General features: G+C 42.2%; 1 protein-coding gene across 3 annotated transcripts in view; it reads right to left on the bottom strand.

Annotated features, from left to right (window-relative positions):
* Focad (focadhesin) overlaps positions 1-26,189 on the bottom strand; it is a 290,677-nt gene that overhangs the window by 59,058 nt on the left and 205,430 nt on the right. For all 3 annotated transcript variants that reach the window (XM_005352710.3, XM_026781891.1, XM_026781889.1), the window contains exons 22-25: positions 17,148-17,240; positions 9,555-9,643; positions 6,781-6,825; positions 2,115-2,223 (exon numbers count right to left, since the gene is read on the bottom strand). In XM_005352710.3, the coding sequence (XP_005352767.1) occupies positions 2,115-2,223; positions 6,781-6,825; positions 9,555-9,643; positions 17,148-17,240 (336 nt within the window). The remainder of the gene's footprint in view (positions 1-2,114; positions 2,224-6,780; positions 6,826-9,554; positions 9,644-17,147; positions 17,241-26,189) is intronic.

The following is a 26,189-nucleotide window of genomic DNA, read 5'->3' as shown; positions in this document are numbered from 1 at the left end:
TCCCCATTAAAGCTGTATATACATTTTTACAATCTGTCTGCATTCATTTACGCCGTTACATCTTTCAATGAAATGAAACATTTCCTTAACTTTTTCATTATTAAAACAAAACAAAGTTAAATATTTGAATGTTAACTAATTATGCTTTTATCATTCATATAATATCCCTGGGCCGTACCCCCTTCTCTCCATGGAATACATATCTGTAGCCCTTGCCTCACGGTCCTGATTTTCCTGATCACCGATGACAATGTCACTGGATGTGATACTGGTTTATGTGTATCTTCAGCAACAAATTAGGCAGGACATCGAATACTAGTGAAAGTACACAGTTTACTGAGAGTGAGAAAGCAGATGAACTAGAGCAGGCGAGGCCGTCCCACCCCCAAAGGGCGGGACTACATCGCAGGCCTAAGCAAGCAGCTGACTTAAGAATCTCAAGTTCACTGAGGGGGTCTTGTGCTTAGGTAGAGAGAGGAGCTGCTCTCCAGGGCAGGGATAGAGTGAAGATCTGCACTTAGCCAATCAAAGAAAGTTGGCCCCTGACTCAGAGGACAGAGACCCCTCCCTGACCTTGGTCCAGTAGAGGTCTGACTAGACTGTGCTTATCTTACCCTTAACCAGGACGGGTCTCACCACAATGACCCACAGGAGAGAGAGTACTAGGTGGTGCCCTATACAAAACCATAGACACATTTTCCACCCAAGGAAGGGTTGCCTTGATTCACTGGGCTGTTTCTAAGCTCACCTCCTTCTCTCTCCTCAGTTCTTTAGAGATAAATTAAATGATCAGATGAAGCTGTGCTCTTAGCCTACCAATGGCATGTGCACAGGACCCTGTGAATGTAAATTGTAAATGGCAGCGGCAAGGACAACAAATGACGCAAGTAGGAATGGTCTGCTGAGCGATTCCAATAGCTGTGTCAGAGGCGACCTTTTTCCTGCCCAAACCCAGCCTTTAAGTTTTGTCTTCAATTCCAAGGGTTTCCAAATCCAATGTATTTTCAGTTCTTTTTTCAACAGATGGGAGTTCATTTCCTTGCATCCAGAAGAGCACCATGAAAGGAGAACACAGAACAGGTGACAGCTCGGATCCCAGTACTTGTGAGAATGCGACAGGAGAGAGAGGTTGAGGCCAACCTGGGCTATGTAGTGAGACCGTATCTTAAAAACCCAAACAAACCAAATGAAGACAAAAAACAAGAGTACAAAGGGCTCATAAAACACTCCTCTCGGACAGAAACAGTGATGTTAGTGATGGCTTCAGTTATCAAGAGCTTAGCATTTACCTGCTGTCGTGAGATGGTGTGTGTGTGTGTGTGTGTGTGTGTGTGTGTGTGTGTGTGTGTCTGTATGTCAGCGAATTCATTTAATTTTTGCAGTACCATTATCTGGGAAGTACTGTCAATCCATCTTCGAGATTGGGAAACAGGCTCTAAAAGTGTAGCTCACTATACAAAGGTTTACAGCTAGTAAGTCAAAGTCATGAAATTTAAATATAGGCCTGTGTTATTCCAAAGACTGTGTTTTGTTTTGTTTTGTTTTTAACTACTCAGGCCACATCATATCTGGATAATGATAGCTAACAGATAATAGAACTTTAAACAAGAACAAATCCACAGCCTTTTATTTTGACAGATATGAATTATCTGAAAAAGTACATTGGAAATGAATATTGGCCAGCCTGCCACATGTTTAATTAAGAAATAAATGCCTTGCAACAGTGAATAGGCACTTTATCATTGACATCTACAATTAAAATGCAAAGTACAACATTTCAGTGTGTAAACACAGCTTATTTATCATTTTCTGACAGCATTGTTCACTTTCGGTAAGTCTGGTTAACCTCCTAAGATTGGTTACCAGTGATGTAATCACAGAAAGACGGCCCTTGTTTCGTAAAATTGGCACCTTCAGATGGAAATGATCACTTAACCACACTGGGGAAAGCAGAACAGAAACACAAGTGAATCAGGAAGACAGCAGGGCTAACAAGTAACAGATTTGAAGATGCGGTCACAGAATTTAACTTTGCAAACCTCGTCCCAGGCTACCTACGTCAGGACTGAAGAGATGTAACCAAAGCCCACATGCCCTAAATCCCCTCGACTCACCTCCAGGACTCCATCAGAATCTGAGGAAAGGCTGGCTTCATGCTTGGACACCACAACAGCAAGGCTGCTTAGGGCCAACAGGGCATTTCCTTTGACCACTGGGCTCTCCCTGTGTTAGAAAAGATTCCAGGAGAGAAGACACTATCGTGGGAAAGCAGACAAGGTGGGAGAGCACAGCCACTGCAGCACAGAGCTGGCTGAAACAAGAAAGAGGATGCAGCTACGGGACTGCAGAGACGCTCGGTGCTTAGACTACTTGTTCTCACAGAGGACCTGGCTTTAGTTCCCAGCATGGCAGTTCACAGCCATCAATAATCCAGTTCCAGAAATCTGACATGCGTCCAGACTCCATGGGGCCCAGGCATACATAGGATACACATACATATGCAGGCAAAACACTATGCATAGAAAATAAAAATAACCAGCCAGGTGTGGTGGTGCACACCTTTAATCCCAGCGCTCAGGAAGCAAAGGCAGGCTAATCTCTGTGAGTTCAAGGTCATCATCATCTAAGCTCCAGGACAGGCAGGGACACCTAGTTATCCCTGTCTTGAAATCAAAGTAAACTTTAGAAGGCATTGGTCTGTTTATCCCCCAGATACCAATAACGTCTGTGCTGACACTCTCCTCACCATGATCATTACGACCTTGTGCAACTTAGAAATGCTAGCTCTTTATGTCTACGTTTTCTTCCTATGAATCTTATTTCATTCTCTGACAAAGAATTTCCCAAGCTATATTATTACATGTCATTTTGGGAAATCTGAATTTATTGATTTATTCCCCAAATAGAATTAAACACCTAGCAAAGTGTAATGGCCCCTTGTGAAGCAGCAGTGTGTAGAAGCAGCTCCCCCTGAACCAGGTCACAGTGTCCTTTATTCCCACAAAAGATGTGGCAGCGTTTGGCTGTCATGACTCCCTTCTCCCTTATCCCACTAAATCAAGACCAGAAACCTTAGAGTCATTTCATAATACGACTTGATGATTCCAGATGAGATGGGAGGGGAGGACTGTTTTGAGACTGCTTGGATTGAGAGTTGTCCTGTTAAATAATTCACATGATAGTTTTCTAATATTAACACTAAACACGCTTATTTTTTACTTCATAACTTGGCATCGTAAAAATTACCAAACTTTCATATATACTTAGCATGCAAAGATGTACATTTATTACACTTCCCAGGCTAATCGTACGGAAGAAAACGCTGAATGAGACAACGATGAGCTGCTGTCTGCAGCAGGACGTCCCCATCTCAAGATGCTACTCCGGGGTATATAACTGTATCTTCATAATGTCCCCAGAGAATGTCCCCAGAGCCCTGGAATGGAGCCTAAGCCTGAGCTCACTGCATGCATTCCTTCTAGGCAGTACAGGGTTAGAGCAGAAGCAGAGGGTGAGGATGGCCTTCACACCAGTTCTCCAGGCAAGCCTGGTTCCCACCTCCAGATCACTCCGCACAAAGCTGGATCCGAGAACATGCGTTCTTGCATGTTTGCCTCTATTTTATAGGAATCAAGTCTTTTCACTTACTTAATCCTTTCTGCCTCCCTCCCTCCCACCTTGAGCAGAAGCAGTTCAGCTCAGCCCTGCTCTGCAACTTGCTCATTTTGTTGACCACCCTTCAGTTGGGTCTTCTGTGAGGTCTGCCTTGAGTCAGTAAGGAAGGCATCAACATTCATACTGGGGAACTGGGATGAAATACTGGAAGGACTCCTAGAGCTCTGAACAAATGGCTCCTACTGAGGTTGGGGAAATGTTGATCCCTGAGGATGGATGTGGGGGAGAAGGGGGAGGAGAAGAAGGAGAGGGAAAGAAGATGAAGTTGTTTAAAATTCCCAGTCATCTGAAAATTAAATCTTTAGTCTTCTCACTACACAGAAAACAGTTAATTCTGGCTACCCAGAATTGCATATCAAATCTCATTAAACATGCATCTTACATAAAAAGTTATAATACTCAAGTTAAAAGGAGAATTTAGCCTATGTCTTTTTAAAGATTTATTCTGATTTTTAAACTTGTGTGTAGGTATGCATGTCCATGGGAGTATATGATATGTGTGTGTGTTGATGTTATCATGCCAGTGGACACCGGAGGAGGAAATCAGATCCCCCGGGGCAGGCTGTGCAGGAGTGAGTGCTGACATGGGTGCTGAGATGCAAACTTGTGTTCTCTACAACAGCAGTGCATGTTCTCAGCCACTGTGCAATCTCTCTAGCCATGCCTGCTGCAGGTTAAACGGGGATTCCTCATCACTCTATTTCACTCATCTTGACACACCTGAGTGTGTACGGACTGTGGAAAATGAAGGAAAATAGATTTCAGGCCACAGTAATGAGATCATTTGGATGTAGGCTGAATCTTATCTAGACATTAATTTCCAGCTAGAACATAATTGCTCTAGTCTACACAAAGCGTCCATGAGTCAGGTTCCCAGCTGGAGAAGACACAAGGCCTGGAGACCTGCGACATAGCCACAACATCAACTCGTGGATTATAGTACACACTACATACTTAGCAAACATCAAGGAAGAGCTGGCTGGTGAAGTCTGCGACCAGAGCGGCACAAACTCGCTGCCTTGTTACTCGAATAACTATCCCCTACCAGTCGAACAGCTGTGACTGATCTGCATAATAACATGTCAGCATCAGTACAGTCTTTATCTAAGCAACACCACTGACATTTTAATTAAATTGTCCTTTGGAACAAACTGATGTCATTAACCTAATTAAAAAGCACAAGGAAGGATGAGCTTCAGTGGCGCTTTCCGAGGGACAGAGTATTGCATTACATATCAGCAAAGTGACCCAATCATTTGGGGATTTTCGTCTTTGAGTTCAAACCCATTTAATTAATAATAATGAAAACAAATTGCCATCAGTCATCCGTCTTATCCATGTTCTGGTTCTGCCTTATCATAACCCTGATTCTCAAAAATACTCTCTCAAACGAACAAGTCAGTAACTGTGACTGGAGGTTACTTTCTGCATTTACCTTGCCAGAGAATGAAACAAGCCCTGGCCTCAGGCAGCCAAGGCAGCTAAACTGTCAAAGGATAGGAGAGAGGGCTCTGCCTGGGTGAAGGAAGCAACTGGGAAGATGTGGAGAGAAAGCGGCCACCATTTTCTCCTATTCCATCTCTGTCATTCAGCCTCTGGACCTTAAACAATGTCCTGTTCTCTTCCTGCCACAGTTAGCACTATCTCAACTGCTTTATAAGACAAAAATCTACAAAAATACACTGTGAAGCTTTTGATAAAAAGGTAGTAATCTCATAAGAATATGGATTGTTTCATTGTGTGCCCTAAGAATTGAATACATTGGCTTGGGCACTAGTAGCAATGTGCTATTTCAGAAACCTATAGAGAAAGGTCGTGTTGAAATAAGATTCAAGAACAGAGGTATAAAGGTGATTTCAGAGGCAAAATTATAGTTTGTCTGAACATAAACCTGCTTGTTTCTTTATCGTCCAAGCTTTCTGCTCCAAACGCCCTGTTTCAAAGAGGATGTAAGAACAGCACTGCACAGTAACATAAACCACAAGAGGAAAGAATTCAAGGTCACCCACCCCTACCTGTGCAGCAAAGCAGATGCATCCCTAAAATAATATCCTTTCTGCACCGGGTTTCCCCATGCCCACCCCAGCAGTGTGAACAGGAGACCACCAGTTCTCTTCTTTATTCAGTGGGGGGCACAGGGGTGAGTCCTGAGCACAGGCTGAGATCCACTTTGTGATTATACAGCTGTTACTGTGTTCCCTTCATGCCTAGTCTTTATAGCTACATTCTGTGCCAGAATATGACACGGGCTTCAGTGCACATGAAATCCCAGGGCAGGAGAGTGACTATGACATTGGAGATGAAGAAAGCAAGGCAACACACCCAGCAGCAGAGGGTGATGGTGGAAGGCAGATATGACTGCAACTGGCTTGTGTCTCTGCTGCCAGGAACAATTAGTCAGCTTGTTAGCGGAGAGGCCTGAAGTGATGGCTCCTGCAAGTTCATTAGGGGGTAATTTCCTCAGTGAGCTTTGGTGTAAGGTAAATAAAAAGCCTCACGGCAGTAACACTCAACTAATTTTTGTTCAGACCACCGCCAGGATATGACTGACATCGCCTTGCACGGAGTCTTTGTATTACTGTTGTATATATAAAATTCATTTTTAAAGTGTGTCATAGAGCTGATGAGGGTTCTCCAATGCCAGATGAACTGCTAATTAGAATCGGATTTTTAGACACACTGGACCCCATAGCAACCAGGAAGTGTAAGAGGGGTCCCATTTTATTTGCTGCATTGCAACAGAGATTCAATAATCTATTTGTATACCCAATGCAACTTCCATTCTCCAGAATTCATTTTTCCTCCTTGAACTAAGTTATAATCCTTTACATTTAAGCCAAACCACATGGCATTTGTTACATGTTCAGGTTGAATATCTCTCTATTAAAAAGGAATGCATTTGCATCCGTCCCTCTGCATACAAAAAGGCATGAGGTGGGAATTAATATAGTTGACGGGAGTTAACAGTGGTTTTCTATAAAAAAGTAACCAAAAAAAATTACTTTATAGTTCTTAATGTTATGAAATGCCCTAAAAGGAGAAAGTGTATGTACCTGTCCAGGAGTGAAAGGTTTATTGGTATTTTGGGTAGAATAAATGACTTACTTTGCAGCTGTCTTGGTGATCTCATCAGTTAGCATGTCTCTGACCCTGCAATAAAGATGGAAAACAGACATGAGCTTATATGACACCAACGACTGCACCTACTACCTTATTGGTCAATTTCTAAGAATTTCCAGAAGGCCAGTCATATGGCTCAGCAAGCAAAGGTACCCGAGGACCCAAGTTTGATCACTGGAAACCACGTGGTACCAGGAAAAAGACCAAATCATTGTAGGACATGCAGGCCTATATGCTCTGACACACAAATGAATAATGAATGTCAGAAATTAATTTAAAACTTCCAGCAATGCCTCTGGGCTTTAAAAGTACAAGTGTAGAACTGGCCTTGGAAAAGGTAGATAGTAAGAGCTTTATTCCAGAGTCAGCTTTACTCCAGAGTGACAATAGTAAGAGCTTTATTCCAGAGTCAGCTTTACTCCCTTCTTTGTAGGATCACTTAGTGAATATGGGTAAGGAGAAAATGTAACCAAGCAGGCCAGACAGGCAGTGTTGTCAGTTCCAGCCCCGTGGAGTGGTGGGTGCTCGGTTGTCAGTACCAGCCCCGTGGAGTGGTGCGGGCACAGCTGTCAGTGCCAGCCCCGTGGAGTAGAGGGGGCATAGCTGCCCTTTGCTTTACTCTTCCATGGACTGAGTGTTGCCTTCTCCTAAACCTATGCTGAGTTCACCCAAATCTAATAGTAATTGGAGGTAGAGCCTTCACAGATAGACTCGGTGCTCGCACAGGAACAGGTATGAGGAAGCTTGCTTTCTTTCCATTTCCCCCATGTAAGGATACACAGGATGGGAGGACTTAACTGGTTCCCAGATTCCAGAACTGGGAAAAATCTTCTGTTGTTGAAGCCACCCAGTCTACTGTATCTCTGTAATGGTCGCCCCAAATGATATTGTTCTCTCCTTTTTGCATGAGAGCTCACCACAATATCAATTTACTGTATCCAAACTGTATATACAGAAATCACTATATGCATATATAAAATACAGCTTCAAATACCAATGCCAAAAGAAGATAATTATACCTATGGGCTGGAAGGTATGCTCAGTTTAAATATTTACAGACTAAAACATCTTTTTCAACATAGGAGCTCTGAGGTAGAGTAGAAGGCACTGTGTGTGGGATTTACATTGTTTTTAAATCTTTGAAGATTTATTTTTATTGATGTGTATGCATGTGGTGTTGTGTGTGCACGCACCCCATATGTATGGGTGTCCGCAGAGGGCAGAAGATGGTATTAAATCCCTGGAACTGAAATTTCAAGTGGTTGGGAGCCACCTTGTGTGATTGCTGGGAGCTAAGCTCAGGTCCTTTGTAAGGACAGAAAGTACTCTTAACTGTGGAACCATTTCTCCAGCCCATCAACATTTTTTTATGAATATAAAACTTAATATTCAGAACTTTTTGCACCTGACATAATAAACCCTTAGTAAGTCGAGTCAGATTTCCTGAGAATAAGTCATCCTGAAGAACCAACTGCAATGGCTCTAATAGACCACAAGCATAATTTTAAAAGTAATTCAATGACGAATTTCCCTACAGATTGTCCACACTTTCTGTAGTCTTTTACTTTTCAGCATGTGACAGTAACTACTGAGGAGCTGTCTATTAACAGACACGCGTGGTTCCCTGAGCTCCTCCTGGCCCGACTCTCTCCACTGCACCACCAGTTTCCCCTTCCTGTATCCTTGCCCTCAACAAGTGAAGATGCTGTAGTATCTACGCTCCCAGGGAAGAAAGGCCCTCCAACTGCTACTGACACCATGACCACTCTTTCGCATCAGACCCTTTCAGAATAGAAGTAACTGGGTCTGCTTCAAGTCCATCCCTAGTCTGGCTTTTATCCCACAATTCCACCCAAACAGTTCCCTTCGCGGTCACAGAAGACTTCCAAGAAGCTAGACTGAACACTCAGTTCTCAATCTCCATCTTCAATATTTGACACAATGCTGGTCCCCTTCTTGGACTACTCTCTGTCCCTGGCTCTAGAGAAACAACACTCCCCTATTTATAAATTCTGGGGAATACAGTAAGGACACCCCAGAGAACATCTGCTGAGAAATTGAAGGTCTGAGTTAGGAAGATCATCATCATGTAGAAAGGAGAAGAGGAGAAATTCCAGACTCCATATGAGGGGGAATGGCAATGCATTGACTGGGGAAATAGAATTTTTACTCAAAAGGACTAAAACAATCAGTTAAAGAAACAACGCTGAGGGGACCAAACCATTCCCACACTGCACTAGAAAAAAAAAGTAGAGACATAGTAGTACAGTTAGCCCTCTGTACCCGTGAGTTCCAAGTCTATAAATATAATCAAACACAGATTACAAATATTTGGGCAACATTATATCTGGACTGGACTTGTGTAGACTCTTGTCACTTTCCTGGAGCATTAATAGTTCACAAGGATAGTCCCAGAATAACATTGTAGAGGTTAGCACAGTAATCTGGAGGTGATTTCTATGTAGGAGGATGTGCATACATTACATGTAAGCACTATGCTGTGTATATGAGACATGACCTCAGTAGGCTTTGCTCTCTGCAGGGGATACTGGTAACAATCCCTCACAGACCCCGAGGGATAGGAATGCAAGCATGGATGCATACAAACGTATATAGGGAGTAGGTGATAAACTTATCGAGTTCCCTCTGGCTCACACAAAAGGTAATGCAGTCAGCACGGAAGCATTTAAGGCATTTACTGTTCCCTTCAATGCTCACGTCCTGTGACAACAGTGTGCAGCCGATTGTCATCCGCTTACCAGAGCCAGGCTGTGTTTCGCTTGTACTGCACCTCCTCGGGTCCTTCTTTCCCATGCTGCAACTGCAGTTCCAGCTCCGCTATCCTGCCCTGCAAACCACACAAGATGGATCAGCATGCAGAGCTGCTGGCTAAAATTCCCTTGGAAACCGGCCACAAGTGGTCCTGATGGCATAGTAGACCTTGAAAGTCAGTGAGTCACTCACATCCCTGCTCGGTGAATTCCTGCAATCGCTAGGGAAGAGGCCTAAAGAGGCTGCAAGATCAGCCAGTTCAGGCTTCACTTCAGGCCTTTCAAAGCACATCTGCTTCTCACAGTCCCGTTTTAAAAGTCCACGACATGGCAATGGCAGCTGATAATTTTAGATATGCAAAGACTGAGGTCTGAACACCACTGTCATGACAGCACAGCAGGAGATTAATTAGATGAGAATGCAGAACTTGAGGTGCAGGCATTATGTGAAAAATGGTAATCACTAGTATTCATTAATACTTCTTGGATGAACTTATAAAAACATGCCAACTTCAGCCATGTAACAAAAATATAGTTAATATTGTTCCTTTAAGACCAACACCTTCCAATTATTAAACCTTTTAGTTTTTACTGTATTACTGTAATCAGGTATTTCACTTTATTCCATTATTCCTTTATTCCGTTATCAATGATATTATCTAATGTAATTAAAATAGTAGTTTACTGATGGATTCTAACTTGGACAAGAGCTCAGATTTTATTAAGCATACAGAGCAATGCTTAGCTATTTCTAGAAGGTTTGGGGGTGGAGAGACAGTGTGGAGTTGAAAAGCACTGATTGCTCTTCTAGAGGACCCAGAATTGATTCCCAGCACCCACATAGCATCTCAGAACCATCTGCAATCCAGTTCCAATGGGATCTTATGCCATCTTCAGGCCTATGTGGGTACTGCATGTAAGTGGAACAAAATATGCAGGCAAAACCACACACACATAAAATAATAAAACAGAACTTTTAATTAAAAAATAATAAAGTCATTTATTATGGTTATTTCATATCATTATGAATATCTTCAGTAGAGCATCATCATTCTTGAGATACCCACCATGGTTTAATTTGATTTCACTGTTTACTAATGAGGTTGCGCATCCTTTCAAAGGTCTACTAACTCTAGATTCCTGTCTGTCCAACTTTTTTTAAATTAAAAATTATATTCATGTGTTTGTGTGTAAATATACGTATGTGTGTGCAGCTGCCCATTAAGGCTAGATGAGGGCATTATATTTTCTGGAGCTACAGTGAATAGCCAATTAGACTACTTAGTGTCTGTTGTGCTCTGAATGATAATACCAACCCCCCCCATAGCTAATCTGAATACTCCCTGGCAAAACAGTCTGGGAACAGCCAATCAGCCACCTGACATGGTTGCTAGAAATCAAACACTGTGACACACACACACACACACACACACACACACACACACACGTGTGTGTGTGTGTGTGTATTTTGATCAGATACACCCCCACTACCATCTATTATTCCTGCTCTTACTGAACCCCTGCTTTCTCCCCACAAGTTCCTCACCGACTTCCATGCCTCCCACAGCGTGGGTGAGATATGGGCAACTGGTTGTCGCTTTCTCATTGACTACTTAGTGTCCATGGTGCTTTGAATGACAATGCCCCCAATAGGCTCATATATTTGAATGCTTGGTTCCCAGTCGGTGGAACTGTTTGGGAAGGAGTGAAAAGTATGACCTTATGGGAGGAGGTGTGTCACTGAGGGAGGGCTCTGACGTTTGGAAATTTTTCTTTTATAACTTACCTTGGTCATGGTGTTTAGCAAAGGAAAAGTAACTAAAGACAGGGTCCTAAGGTATTCTCTCACAATAAAGTGTCAGAGACTGTCAAACTGAACCCTGATGGCTCTTCGAGCTGATGAAGGAGGGGGACTTGATCGGGGGAGGGGGAGGGAAATGGGAGGCGGTGGTGGGGAGGAGGCAGAAATCTTTAATAAATAAATAAATTTTAAAAAAGATATTGCTGATGTTTAACCTTTATACTGGTCTCCTAGAAAGGCAGGAAGTGTAAAATCGTTTTCATTTGGTTAAAGCAGAAAAACTGGGAAAGAACAAGCTGAAATAATCACCTGAACTGAGGTTTTTAGGTCATGCATAGATTCCAATTAGTAATCCATTCATCCCTCTTACTATCAGTAGACAATACAAAGAAGGACTCGAGGATGCAATAAACACTTACACCCAGTTTAGTCTATGTTAAAAAGAAGCAACAGAGGGCAGTTTGTAGCTCAGTGACAGAGCACACACTTAACACATGCATGGCCCTGGGTCCAATCTCCCGCACCAAAATCTACACAAAAGAAAAAATTCAAGTGCTCAGAAGTTAACTTATTACAGATCTTAGTTCACAATTACAGCATTAATTTCAGACTGTTTAATAGGTAGCTAACCAACCAAGGAAGCATGTCCACATCAACCAGCCTTTATAACTCTCTCCTGTGTGACATCACATGCTCTCAAAGAGACTTTTTCACAGAGCTGGAGGCCTGAACTTCCTCAGCATCCAAAAAGAGCAACAAAACAAAGGAAAGAATAGAAAGTTCCTTGCCAACCAGGTTGGTGAAGAGCCAATTAGAACACTCGCTAGCGAGACAGTATGAGAACACCTGATCAGTCTGTCTCTGTATTTTCTCCCTGGATGGGAAGAAATCCACCTACTTCTAGCACGTCCGGAAAACTGACATGCAATTCGAATCCCACGCTCCTCTGGAAAACTTGGGTAAGTCGGGAGATGACTAAGCAGAAGGCACTAGCAGCATTCAGGTCTCAAACTATCCGTGCCCTATCACTACCCATGTCTAGGAACTAGTGTAGGACGAACCCCTTTCAGCCTGTCACCTAAGGTTAACCAAGGAAAAGGCTCCTCTAACTGATGGACTTTAATGCTACCAAACCTGCCCAGCAACAGACAGGAGTATGCATAGCTGCTGCAACTAACAGAAGACACCTCCAGGACACAGATTCTTGTAATAGGCGAGGAACTCAACGCTGCTCCAGTTCACCTAGGATGCTGTAAGTTCCAAATACAGTCAAACTCAGCGGCCAAGCCCATCAGTGCCTCTCAGGCAGTGGCGACAAACCTACGGCACACTGCTGAGTTCCTCACTCGAGCCTTTCAGGCTCACGTTTTCACCGACTGTAAATGCAACAGGATGTGAAGAGGTCTTAAGCGAAAGCAGACAAATGCACACATCACTACGCCAGCAGAAGAGAATACCTGACCTACATTATTAAAAATAAAAAAACTTCTCACAAATAGATTCGCCCTTTGTTAGCCGGGTACAAGAAGGCTGGCCCAGCAGGTAGGACACGCCCTCCCATCCTGATGACCTGGATTCAGTCCCGAGACCCGCACCTACTATTCTCACAAACTCCTCTTATTTCCACGTGTGTACCATGGCATGCCTACACCCACGTAGGCACAGACGCACACTAAGTTAATGAATGTAATGAGGAAATAAAGTGTTACACCAACCTGTGTTACTTACTACTATAACTGATGATGGTGCTAGGCAAACTACGTGAGGCCTTAGAATCAGAAGATTCCTGAATTAAATTCTATTTCTCCCATTTACCAACTGTTGGCTTTGAGCTGTTTGCTTTCCTTTCCTAGTTGACCCTGCTTGTCCACCGATAATACCATTATACATGGGTTTGATAACATATACTTCACGGGGTTTCTGTCAAGATAAACTGAAATGGTGTATATTAAATGTTAGCTACATACTAGTTAGTCAATCAATAGCAGCAGTTATGGAGAAAACAGAAACTTTTGTAAAGTGTGAATTATATCACAATCCTGTTCAACTTAGCCCTTCTTCCCCTTAAAGCAGTGGTTCTCACCCTCCTAATGCTGCAGCCCTTGGACACAGTTCCTCATGCTGTGGTGATCCCCACCATAACATTGCTTTCATTGCTACTCTACAGCTGTTACTGTTATGAATCTTAATGTAAATAGTTTTGGAGACAGAAGTTTGCCAAAGGGGCCGTGACCCACAGGTTGGGAACTACTGCCTTAAAGCAATATAAATTCTCAGCTGACTGTAGCAGCTGCTCATTTCCTTCTGTCCAGGTGTCTGCAGAATTTTGTCCCTTCTGTAGTTAAGCATGGAGAACGCTGCAGTGAAACCACTAAGGTGCCTGTAGCTCCCTTGACTGGACGGGGCATTTCCTTCTGTAACCCACATGCTCAGCACTGTGCCTGGCCGGGAAAAACTGCAAAGTGACTGAGGGAGACATGAAGATGAAGTCTGTGTCCTGCCTTGGAATCTCTCCTCATGAATAGAAACTGTCTGGTGGTATATGATGAGGACACAGAAGCACACAGACGGAAGCTCATTCCTTTACCCAGGAACTATTCAAAATATAAGGAGCACCCAGACTTGGGAGAAGAAACCCTGGGTAAATAACAGGGAGCCAGGGACCAGAATTCCTGAGTTGAGGCTGCTGTTTTGCTCTGCAAATTACAGTGGGGACACTAAAACAATGGTGTTTAAAATGGCTGCAGACTAAGCACCTTAGAAGGACCTGGTGTTGAGGATGCAGAGACCCTGGGCTCCTGCTCAGTTCTAAAGAGTCAGAAGCTCTACACTTTTACCAATTCTAGGTTAAATACTTGCTCTGCTGCACCAAGGTTTGAGATGGGAACACAAAAGTCCAGAAACTCAGTCATTTCCCTTCCGGCCCATGCTCTGGCTCTCACTCTCTGTGCCCTTACAGAGCAGACACCATTCTCACCTATGACACCATGATTCCTTAAACTCCATAAAAGTCTTCTTCTGCGCATGTCACGTAAGTAATCTCAGCGCCCTCCCCCAGCACACACCATTCTTAACAATGACTTTCCAGCCACAAAACAGAATTCAACCTTGCCCATTTGAATAGTTCCCAGCTGATAAAAACTATATTTGACATTTAAAAACTACATTAACATTTGTAATCCTGGATTGAAAGTAGGCCAACTGAGTGTGTTTTTATATATCTGGAGAGCAACTGTTGTTTCAGACACAGACAGCAGACAACAGCAAAGGAAGTCCTGAAGGAATAAAGACAACTGCAGGTACCAGACAACAGTCTGCCCTGCCTATGGAGTGTGCTAAGGTGAGGGTGGCCTAGAGCCTGAGGGAGTCCCCAACCCATGCCAGGAAAGTATGCCCACCCCTGACATTGCCTGAAGCACCAAGACCCAAAGGCTGGATGACCAGGAGACCTAGGTCACAAACAAACACGGCTGGAGGCAAAAATCAGATAAAATAATAAAAAGTCCCTGAAATGATCCCTAACAATAATCTGCTACACTCATAGATTGGTGGCTAGCCAACTGTCATCAGAGAGGCTTCTTCCAGCAAGGGATGGAAACAGATGCAGACTCAGCCAAACATTAGGAGGAGCTCGAGGGATCCTCAGAGACTGCGCTGGCAGCCAGGGAACCTACGTGGATGGACCTATGCCATCTGCAAGTATGTTACAGTCCTGTAGCTCGGTCTTCTGTGGGACTCCTAACAGTGAGAGGAGGGCCGTCTCCCACTCTTCTGCTGGCTTTTGGGAGCCTATTCCTCATACTGGGTCTCCTTGCCCAGTCTTAATACATGGGGAGACAACTAGTCTTACTGCAACTTGACTTGCCATATTTTGCTGATATCCATGGAAGGCCAGCCCTTTCTGGAACAGAAACAGAGGAGTGGGTTGGGGGTGGGGACAAGGCGGGTACTGGAAGAAAAGGAAAAAGAGGAAACTGCAGTTGGGATACAAAATTAATTAATTAACTATTAATTAATTAAAAAATCAATATGATAAGAGCTTCAAAAAAAAAGAAAGAAAGAAAAAGAGGGTTACCAATGTGAGAGGAGAAGAGCCTATAATCCAGTGAGGGACAGGAGTTAAGTGCACCAAGTACCTTCCCCAACTACTCTAAAGAACAAGTTAAAACGAGGCGAGCATATAGGGAAGGACAGCCTCTGAGGCAGAAAGGAACAGCATGTACAAAAGCTAGGACAACAGGGATATATGCCGATGTTCGGAAAACAAAAATCTGGAATAGCTGAAACATAATGTCTGGGAGAAGGGTCAAGAGATGAGGCAAAAGATCCAGGCAGGTTCAGTGTAGAGACAAGAGGCAGAGCTCAGTGTGGGGGGCACTCAAGTCCAGATATGCTGGGACAGTCAAGCTGGATACTCAGAAGGCCAAAAGGACAGAAGAGAGTAGAGCAGAGAAGGGAGGTCTGGGTGGGGCACACAAACGTAGGCATATTCACATTTGAATTTAAGTGTAACTATATACATAAGCCTTACTTTTCTTTTACTTAACCTACTATTTGTATTAATTTTTGAGACACCCATACTATATATTCGGAACATATTCACTCACAGCTCCTCCCCCTTACTCTTCCAGTTCTACCCCTCACCTCTTCCTCCCCTTTCTTATCTTAGCTCTTGCTGATAGACTCACGAGAGAGGGACCATCCACTGGAGCCTGGTCAACATAAAACTGACTCTCCTTCCCCCACATGCCATCGACTATCAACAGCTTCTCTGCTTGGAGTGCAGAACCATGAGCTCCCTCCTCTCCATGTGGGAATGCCGCCTGGTGTACAGACAACCTCAGCTGCTGTCCGCTTTGAGTGACAGAGAGTGCTGTCGGCCCTCTGTTTTCACTCGGCTCCTTCAAGTCTCTGACTCTCAGAATCTTTCCATCTTCTCTTCCTTGAAGGGTATGTGTGCAAGAGACAGAAGTCCCAAGTCTTCTTTGTTGTTGTTGTTGTTTTGTTTTGTTATTTCAAGACAGAGTTTCTCTGTGAAACAGTCCTGGCTGTCCTGGAACTCACTCTGTAGACCAGGATGGCCGTGAACTCACAGAGATCTGCCTGCCCCTGCCTCCTGAGTGCTGGGATTAAAGGCCTGTGCTATTACTGCCCTGTGCCTTACACTTCTTATGTGTAAAGGAACCATGGCATTTTTGATAGTGCTATCTTCCCAAGTGCGTTTATACTTTTTCAACACAATCCTCTGGGCAGAACAATTTCCACCTTCGGAAGGTCAGCTGTGCCATTTGCAAAACATCATCCAACTGGGCTTGCTGAACAATGGCGTTCCTCAATAGGAGGAGAAGGGGGAATGTCATGGAACCCACACCTGAGTATTCAACTACTCCTTCCAACCAGGTATCGCCTTAATGGTACAGGCTCTTGGGGTATCAGGGAGAGGCTAAAGGATAAAAGCCAGAGAAGCTTAGGGAAAGGGGGCTTCATCCATTCAACTACGAGGAAACTATCGTTCATGCTAGGGAAAAGTTTTCTGGGGAGGATGCTTTGGAATCACCCCATTCATGTCAATAAGCCACACCCATGGTTTGTAAATATGCCCAATGAACTCATTTGTTTCCACGGGCCTTAGTGCAGTTAAACCTTGGTTTTTCACTGGGACCTTAGAAGCACGCAGTGGCAGATGCTGTGCAGTCAACCCCAGAGTATATACACATTGTTATAAACTCAATAATGAGGAGGAAATGCTGCCCCACAAAGCACACCCCTTGTGTCCTGACCTGTAGAACAGCATGGTATGCTCGAGTCATATACGCAAGCCAGGCCTGTGGAAGAAAGAGTGCACGGTGCCATTCTGACGGCTGGACATGGACCTGTGGGAAAGACAGACAGAAGCACGTTAGACTATACAGAATTCAGAACGAAATGAGCACACAGTTCTTCTTTCCTTTGTTTAAGTGGTTTGTTCTCTAAAGCAAATCGAGTTAGCTCAGGACGGAAACCACGACTAATATCTTCTCAATATTCCCAGTTGAAGAGAATTTGGAATCTTGTAGAGACAAAATAAAGGAAGCCTGGAATTTTCTAAATTAAAGCAAATGAAACCCTGCAATAATAACAAGTTAAGATGTATTTGTAATACAAATCCTTCTCTGAAAAGCAGCGGAAAAGGCTATAAAACCTCTTGCCAAAGACAGGGAGCAGAGTACTGTCTAACAAACCCCCTAGTAATATTAAATAAAAATAAATATTACTCATATCTTGGACTTCAAATCTGACCACTTCTGAATAAACATAAACTTCCAATAGAAACCACACTGTGTAGAAACCATGGTGGAAAAAGCAGGCAGACGAGACGGCACACACTAAGTGTAGTGCTGGACAGCTGCCCTCTCATGGTTTGTGGGTATGCAAGAGAAAAACGGTATGTGTCAACAGTGCAATCTCCTGAGCAGAGCCCAGACGAAGCATGTGGCTTGGACAGTCGTTTCTGTTTCTCCCTATTAGTGCACAGCATTGCAACACATCTTCCCAGAGTCTGTGCCTGTTCAAGATTCCTCAAGAGAAACAGCTACAGTGTGTCATACATAGCTCATGCATCCCTAAACACATCAATCACACTTTCACCCATGTTTCCAAACTCTTACCCACCTCCCTACAGATGAGAAAGAGAGAGGTTTGTATATAATTATAACAGAATTACAGTAACTGCTGCTTCAGAACAGTTCCCAGTATCCTGAGAGTATTTTCAAGTGCCTTTCGACAGGCGAGATAGCACAGCTGAATACAGCCAGTTGTCATAGCCTCTGGGTGTGCTACATTCCCATCCTAGTGAGAGCCTACTGTGCAAGGTTCTGTGGATGACGAGGACTATCAACACTCCACAAGAACCTTACTGCTGGCAGGAGAGCCAGAAATGGGCATAAACAGACTGCACAGAGAGACTGTGAAGACTCCATAGGACACGGCACAGACAAGAACAATGGGATTGATTCTGACTTTTACCTATCACTTCTGGTGTCACTGCTGTTTTTTCAAATGTTAGATATTTAAACAGCATAAGATAGATACTGAGATCGTGAAGTGAACTGGAAAAAAATTATAAAGACGTTTTTCTGACTGAGTATTTATGCTGCAAAGTTCTATAGTGTTTTGTCAGTGTGCTAACCAACAAAAGGAATGAGCCCTCCAGTACCTGTTTGTTCTTAGACTATCCAGAAAGCAAACAATATGCTAGGCCACATATCCAGCCAGGAAGGAGGCCCTCAGTTTTCATCCTTGTTCTCTGTTTCCAAATACTTTTCATTTTATCCTAAGAATTATATTCTCTAATCATAACGTAATATTATCATTAGCCCCTATTTGATATCCAGAATTAATAGAAACAACATTCAAATAATGTAACCTGAAATTGTCTTACTTAAAAAATACAAAATATTTTCAAATCCTCCTGCCACATAATCCATGGGTATCACTGTACTAAGAGCTCATGTTGGCCCCAGCACACTGACACAGAAAGAACATTGAATCCTTTGCAAAGACGTAGTCTCAATTTCTTCTTAGTACTGAGTTTGAAATGGGAACGGATTCTAGGAAAAATACAAATGTAAAAGAACAAATGGAATGGTGAGGTTAAAAAAAGAAACCCCTCGGAACGAGGCTATCAGCAGAAGACCCAACTAATCCTGTGGCTCAGGCCACACTGAGAGTATCAGTATCAGAGCTCACTGGCCTAGATTCCAACCTGACGCTCCATGTTTTATGGAATTATATCTCCATCTTACTGTGCCCTGGGATTAGCCCTGGAACAAGTAGACATCTTTAAAAGCACTCTTGAGTGTTCCCTCAGTAAAGAGACTTCGGGAAACAGTGTGCTGATAACCAGGCCCTTTTCATTTGTGTCTCAGGTCAAAAGGCTTTCCATAGCCTTTAGGAAGCTATTTCAAACCAATATGTAGTTATTGAATTGCCTATTTTTGAGGTTGAAGTTGCTAGCCTGAAAAATAAACTCAATTGGCATTTGTGAAGTATGAAAATTATGTCTAATTTGCTAGACCCGTGAGAAATCTTCAGAAAACCTAGTCAACAAAATAGCAAATAATCATGAAGTTGCAAACCTAGTTACCCAGCAGTTAAGAATGCAGGGTGAGTAACCATTGTTTCACTGAGTTTTAATAAACACGAGAAACTTGGATTTTCCTATAACTAGCCATACATACTCTTATAGTAACAACTGTGTGAGAGACTGCCCGGACACACAGGTCCTCTGTCTTCAGAGTCAGAGGAAAGTCTCCACATGTATAAAGCGGTAAGTATGATGAAACATCATTTATACAACTGAAAAAGGAGCCAGACAAACATGCAAAGGGAAGAAGCAAGCTAAAGAAATAAGAGTGAGAGCCGGAGCATGCTCCAAGGCTAGCAGAGTGCTCGTGGTAGATCTCACTGGGAGGGTCAAGTCTGAGTGAAAATTTCCCAATTGTGAGGATATGCATGCTAAAGGGAATGCAGAAAGGTTCAGCTATTGGGAAAGTTTGATAGTTCCTCAGAATACTAAACATAAGCAATATCATATGACTACACAGTTCTACTTCTAGATAGAGTCCACAATTAATTCAAACAAGAATTTGTAAATAAAAGTCCATACCAGGATGTTCACAATAGCAAAACAATAAAATGAAATGAAATGAAATAACCTAATAACCATCCATGGATCAATAAGCCATAATAGCCAAATAAAGTCCTATTGCATGCTGAAAGGATAATCTGTAGATAAACCCTGAACGCATACCAAGCCAAGAGGAGGCAGACACAAAAGATCACATTATAGGATTCCACCAATATGCAATAACCAGAATGGGCAAACCAGTGAAGACAGAAGGCAGATCAGTGGTCGCTGGCAGTAAAGAGTAAGACAGAGAGAGAAGACAGGAAAAGTGGGAAGGGACTGTTTAATGGGAACATGGCTCATTAGCAAGTGTTTAAAATATTCTTGAGCAACAGAAAGGGAAGGTTTGTACAACACTGTTGCCTGTTAAGAGGCAGTGAATTTTAAACTGTAGCATGGCTAACACATGCTCTGGGTGTCATTTTAGTACAAAGCAAATCAACAACAACAAAACCAGAAAACATCCCAAAGGCCATATACAGGCACAGGGCTGACTGTGTGCCAGAATAGCTAGAGTGGATAAGCTGAGAACAAGGAACACACAAAGGAAAGCCCTGGTGGACCACAAGGGGACCCAGGAGTCCAGACTCCTCTAGGTCTCTTTTCACAACATGCTTTCATTCTTAGTTAAAGCAGAGCCATTTCCATTCTCCAGTGTTGAGAGGAACCAGGAGGTCTCATTACTGCTGACCACCGGGCTGAAAACAGACAGACAAAGCTCAGAGCAGTAAAGTCTTGAAGAGGTTTCCACAGTCATCCAGTAAGAGAAAACAAACTCTGAAAGCACTGTGCCCCTGACGCTGTAGAGTAATGGCTCCCACTCAGCTACGCCATTTGTCACCCCACTTCTGATACCATATTAAACATCTGAGTCAGAAAATCAAGATGACTTGCCTAGACACAGAGAGGAAAATTGCTGGGACTTGGAGTCAGCTCTTGGTCACTGTAGTTGGTCCCTTGTGCACTGTAAGCTCTAATTTTAATTAGATGAAGACAGAAAAAGGAAACAATAGTTAGGTGAAGGTGACAGATTTGATTATGACGAGTAAGAAGGCCCTTTTTAGGATGCTAGGCTAATTCTCATCTTGAGTGATGCTGCTTACAGAAGTATGTGTACCTGCCAAAATGCACAGAGTATATACTAACATGGGGGAAATCTATATGAAGTTAAAGCTCAATAAAAATATAGTTTGCATCTATTAACACATTACAGGGTATCTCATAAATATGAATAACAATATGCACAATTTTTTATATTTTAATGTATCAGTTAAATTATTTTTAATTAAAAAAATCAGAAGTAGTTTAAAACCATAGTTTTTAGAACATGTTTTCAGACTCTCACCCTCAACTACTTCTTACACTCAGCTGGCTGGTTTATCATTCATAACTCACTCTCATTTATCTTTCCTGTCTCTGTCAATACAATCTGTCAAATCTATCAACATCCATGTTATCAAGGTTTGAAACTTAGAGGTCTTCCTGACTCGACAATCAAGCCAATTTCTGAAATGCAAGTTACTCCCAGGTGACTATAAACCGCCTATCCGACCTTCAGTACCCTCAAATCATTCCTCGCTAACCCATCACTCACAAATGGTGCTACCTCTGCTGTATTAACTCAGAACTTTTTTTTTTTGCAAAACCTTTAACTATTAATAACAAATATAATGCAAGCATTTTATACTACTTAATGTCACTACACCAAACACAACAATGGAGAAGAATAAAGGTATTTGACATGGGATACAAAGGAATACCAACCCTAACACTCATTCTCCCTACATTCCCAGAAGAAAAAGCATTTCCACTTCATGTTAGAGACCACAGAAGACACTCATTGCACCACTGTTCATAATCATGATCTGGAGGCTTCAACTTTCTGTCATTAGTAATCCTGTTGCCACAAAGTAACTTTCCGCCATCTCTATCCACTGATAAACAGTGAGAAAGGAGGAGTTAAAACGATACCTACTTCAAGAGCAAAGCCCTTATTTCTTTGTAAGTGGTTCCTAACATTCAATATTCCCCCACACCCCACCCCGCTCCCCCCAGCACCTCTTCCCCCATCATTGTCTCTCCACCCTGTTTCCCATCAGGATAACATTAGCCTGAAAGCTGACAATTCAATCGCATCTCAAGCAACCATTTACTCTGTTATTTAATAGAAGGGGAAACCCAGTTACCATAACAACTCACATCCACATGGCAATTATGGAGTATCTAAAGCACGGCAAACCATACTTTTCACAGTATTTGCTAGGGAGAATCTGTAAGAGGCACAGATATAATTTCTCCCCACTATTATTCACAATTTCATCTAGTTGTTCACATTGCATAAATGTGAACACTATCTTTAAAGACATATTTCTAAGACAAAGGAGCAACTGTAGGAAAAGATGAGGCTGCACTTCTTATATTTCAAACAACTGGCTACGTATTATCTAAGTTGGGACAGCTTGGAGGAAAAATTAAAGAATTAGGAGAAGCAAAGTTAATTTCTAGTGCACAAAAAAAAAATCAAACAGTGGTCATTTAAGGAGGTTAAAAAATGTATAAACAATGATTTATTTCAGAGTACATATTTCCAGTAAAGATGAACAAAGTTTCTCTAAAACGAAAGTGGAAAACAGCTAATTACTTAATGGTAAGCATAAACACGGCTGGGTGGCACTGTCAGGATCAGGAACATCTGTATCACCAAGAAGTAATTAAATGTGACTGCCATTCTCATCCCGGGATAAGCCACCATTGCCCAGTTTAGATGAGAATGTCAAGTCAAAGCAGGAAATGCCAAGAGATGATGAGACTGCCAGCAAATTCCAGGGAAGGAAACTGTCGCTCACCCTCAGCTTACTCCTGGAAGGAGAAAGTCATTGCCCAAAGGGCTGGAGGTATCCATCAGGGCACGGTGCTTAGAGAAGCCTACAAGATGGGCAGGGACTACTGATAGAACCCAGTTCAAAAGATTAAAAAAAAAAACACTTTAGTTTTTACCCAAATCTAAGGAGATGGTAGTCACATGGAACTGAATCAGATGTGGAGCTGTAATTCTTGAATAAGTATAATAGATAGCGGAATATCACTTTTTAAAAAGGCGGAAAATAAGGGGCAATTTGTCAGAGATGACTTTACATAAATAGCTCACTGTGGCATTGAAAAGTCTTAGTTTTGCTGACACATGGTTCTCGAGAAGTATTAATACAGTATTATATATGAAAAGCACAACAAATATGAAAATACCGCTTCCAGTCTAGTACATAAGGGGCTTACAACTCACTATTCATCCCAACAAGCACAATTACCGAACTGATACACACATCAGCTCTCTGAGGCCTGCTAGGGAAATATATATAGGAGAGCAGAGTACAGCTGGACAGAGAATCACGCAAACACTGAGAATCACAACTCACTGAAACAGTAACCAGGAAGCAGACACCTACATGCTAATGAGAAATCCGGTAGGAAAACCCAGATTGGACCTAGTCAGAGAAGAGCTGGACAATCGGTGGATCAGAGTCTTCACTCATGAGAGGACCACACCCTTTGTATATTCTACCTAGAAGACGTTGGCCAAATTGTCACAGTGAAAACAAAGGAAAAATCACCCCACATATATAACATGTGGGAAGGGAAACAAATCATTCTGAGATATGCCATCAGAGAAGCCTCACTTAACTAGGTTATTAAGTTACATTGTGAGACCTACTACGTAGCCTAAGCACCACAGGTGAACCTGCAATTCCCCTCCTCCAGCCTCCAAAGTACTGAGATTACAAGCATATTCCAATAAGCCTGGCTCCTAACAGGGTGTTATGAGAGCCTAACTAACATGGCGGGAAGGAGATATATAACTCCAAAGTCTTTTTAATCCTTCCATGTAGAAAAGGCATACATAAATTCTGCCTGCTCTAGGCTACCTTTCTTTACGGCAGTAGAAGGAATTGAAAAACATGTGTGAAACTTATAATCATACCAATTAAAAAACAGACCTACTTATACAATTAAAGAATGATTCCACATCACTACAATCCCCTTACCACTTACCACTAAATGATTAAAGGTCTATTTATTTCAATTCCTTTTACATCACATCCAGTTATCAGGAAAAGAACAAAGCCCATTAAAAGGCAAAAATCAGTTACAATAAATGGAGCAGAAACAGGAATTAGAGGCAAACAGTGAGGACTATTAGAATTCTCAGACCGGGGATTTTAAACAAGTTATTAATGCGCGACGGTTGTGATGGACACAGCAGACAGCACATAGGAACAGTGGACAAAGTCCTACGGCAGAACCAAAAGGAAACTCCAAGGATCAAAAGACCTGCTGCAAGAGAAATGGAAAAAAGCCTGTAGTGCGTTTAAAAGACTTGCCTCAAATAAAGATAGAATATCTGAGTTTGAGGATATATCAAGAGACCACCGAATCTTTAAAGCAAAGAGAAAACAACAACAGAATGTTTACATTCTGTAGAAAAGGTTACCAAACATGCAATATACATAATGATCAACAGTAAGGCCTGATCAAGAGAATAAAATCTGCGGGTCTAGGTAGAGACCTAACATTCAGGTTGGGCTAGTCAAGTGACCCAGTAAGGGGATCACCCCTCAGAAAGGCAATACCATCCCTTGGAAGGTGGGGTCACCACATGCAATATTATAGAGCTGGGCAGAATAAATAAACCCTTCCCAGGACCCCTACCCTAGAACAGTCACCTACAGAGATTAAAAACAGAGCATTAGAGTGGCAGGACCACATGGAAGGGAAGTCTGTTGATCTTTAGGGAAAAAAGAAACAGAAAAAGATACAAAAAGCACCGTGGCAAGGTAAAGGCCTCAAGGCCACAGCTCCAGTGAGTGGCTGCAAGCTTAGTCCTACCTCTTAAGAATTTTCAGAACCTTCCCACATAATGCCATTCCCAGGGGAATAAGTGTTCAACAGATGAATCCAAAGGAGATATTTCTTACTAAAACCTAATATATTCCAAAGACAGAGACAGGGATTAGGCTTATTTACAATTATAAGGTACTAATACCACATGAGAACTGGTAACGCATCACTTGGAAGTGCCAACCGTCAACTCTAAGGCAATCAGAAAGAAAGAGTAAAATTAAAAAGCATAGCTGTTAGGCTAACAAGAGAGAAAATAGAATCACATAAAACTTCCAAGAGTACAGAGCAAAATTGGAAGAACATAAATAAAGAGAAAAGTACAACACTATAATAGATATTAACTAAGCCATATCAATAATTGCTCTGAGTCAATGTTCTATATGAACTAATTAAAATACAATGGTGAAAGCCAAACAAAAACCAACACCCAGCTATATATCTTCTATAAAAATACAACTTTAAATACAATGACACACATAAAGTGAGTGTGGATGAAGATACCAGAATAATACTGATAAATTAGGTGTGCATATGTTGATTTCAGGTAAGGTAGGCTTCACAACAAGAAATATGCTAAGAATAAAGGGAATATCACATCAAAATAAAGGGTGAATTCTCCCAAAAGATAATACTTCTTTAAGTGTATCTACTAACAAAGCATTAAAAAATGACAACACCCTAAAGAGAGCAGAGTCAACTGTTGTGGGTAGGGACTTCAATGCTTCTCTATTCTAGGTGGAAACACACAGCAAGCACAGAAGAGGAAGCACACAATGGAACTCAATATCACCAGTCAACCGGCCATAACTGACATCTGTTATTTCTTCCAGTAACTGCTGGCTATACAGTCTTTTAAATCTAACATGGATTTACCAAGAAAGACCACATTTTAAACAATAAAGCACACACAATTAAATTTGAAAGAATAAAACACGTGATATTCATCCCCGTACCTCAGTGGAAACCAGCTAGCAATCAACAACAAAACATGACTAGAAAATCTCCAAAAGCTTGGGAACCAAGTGGACAAATTATTAACACATTACAAACAAATAGAAGAGAACTTTTTTTTAACAAGATTTTGACAAATAAAAATTAAAAATAAAAAAGCAGGGCAGTGGTGCCATACAGCTTTAATCTCAGCACTCAGGAGGCAGAGGCAGGAAAATTTCAGAGCTCAAGGCCAGCTTAGTTTACAATGGAAGTGCCTGTACAGCCAGGCTATACAGAGAAACCTTGTCTCAAAAAAAAAAAAAAA

Source organism: Microtus ochrogaster, chromosome 10, assembly GCF_000317375.1.
Source record: "Microtus ochrogaster isolate Prairie Vole_2 chromosome 10, MicOch1.0, whole genome shotgun sequence".
NCBI lineage: Eukaryota > Metazoa > Chordata > Mammalia > Rodentia > Cricetidae > Microtus > Microtus ochrogaster.
Note: the sequence above shows the minus strand (reverse complement) of the source record. Positions and strands in the feature narration are given on the sequence as shown.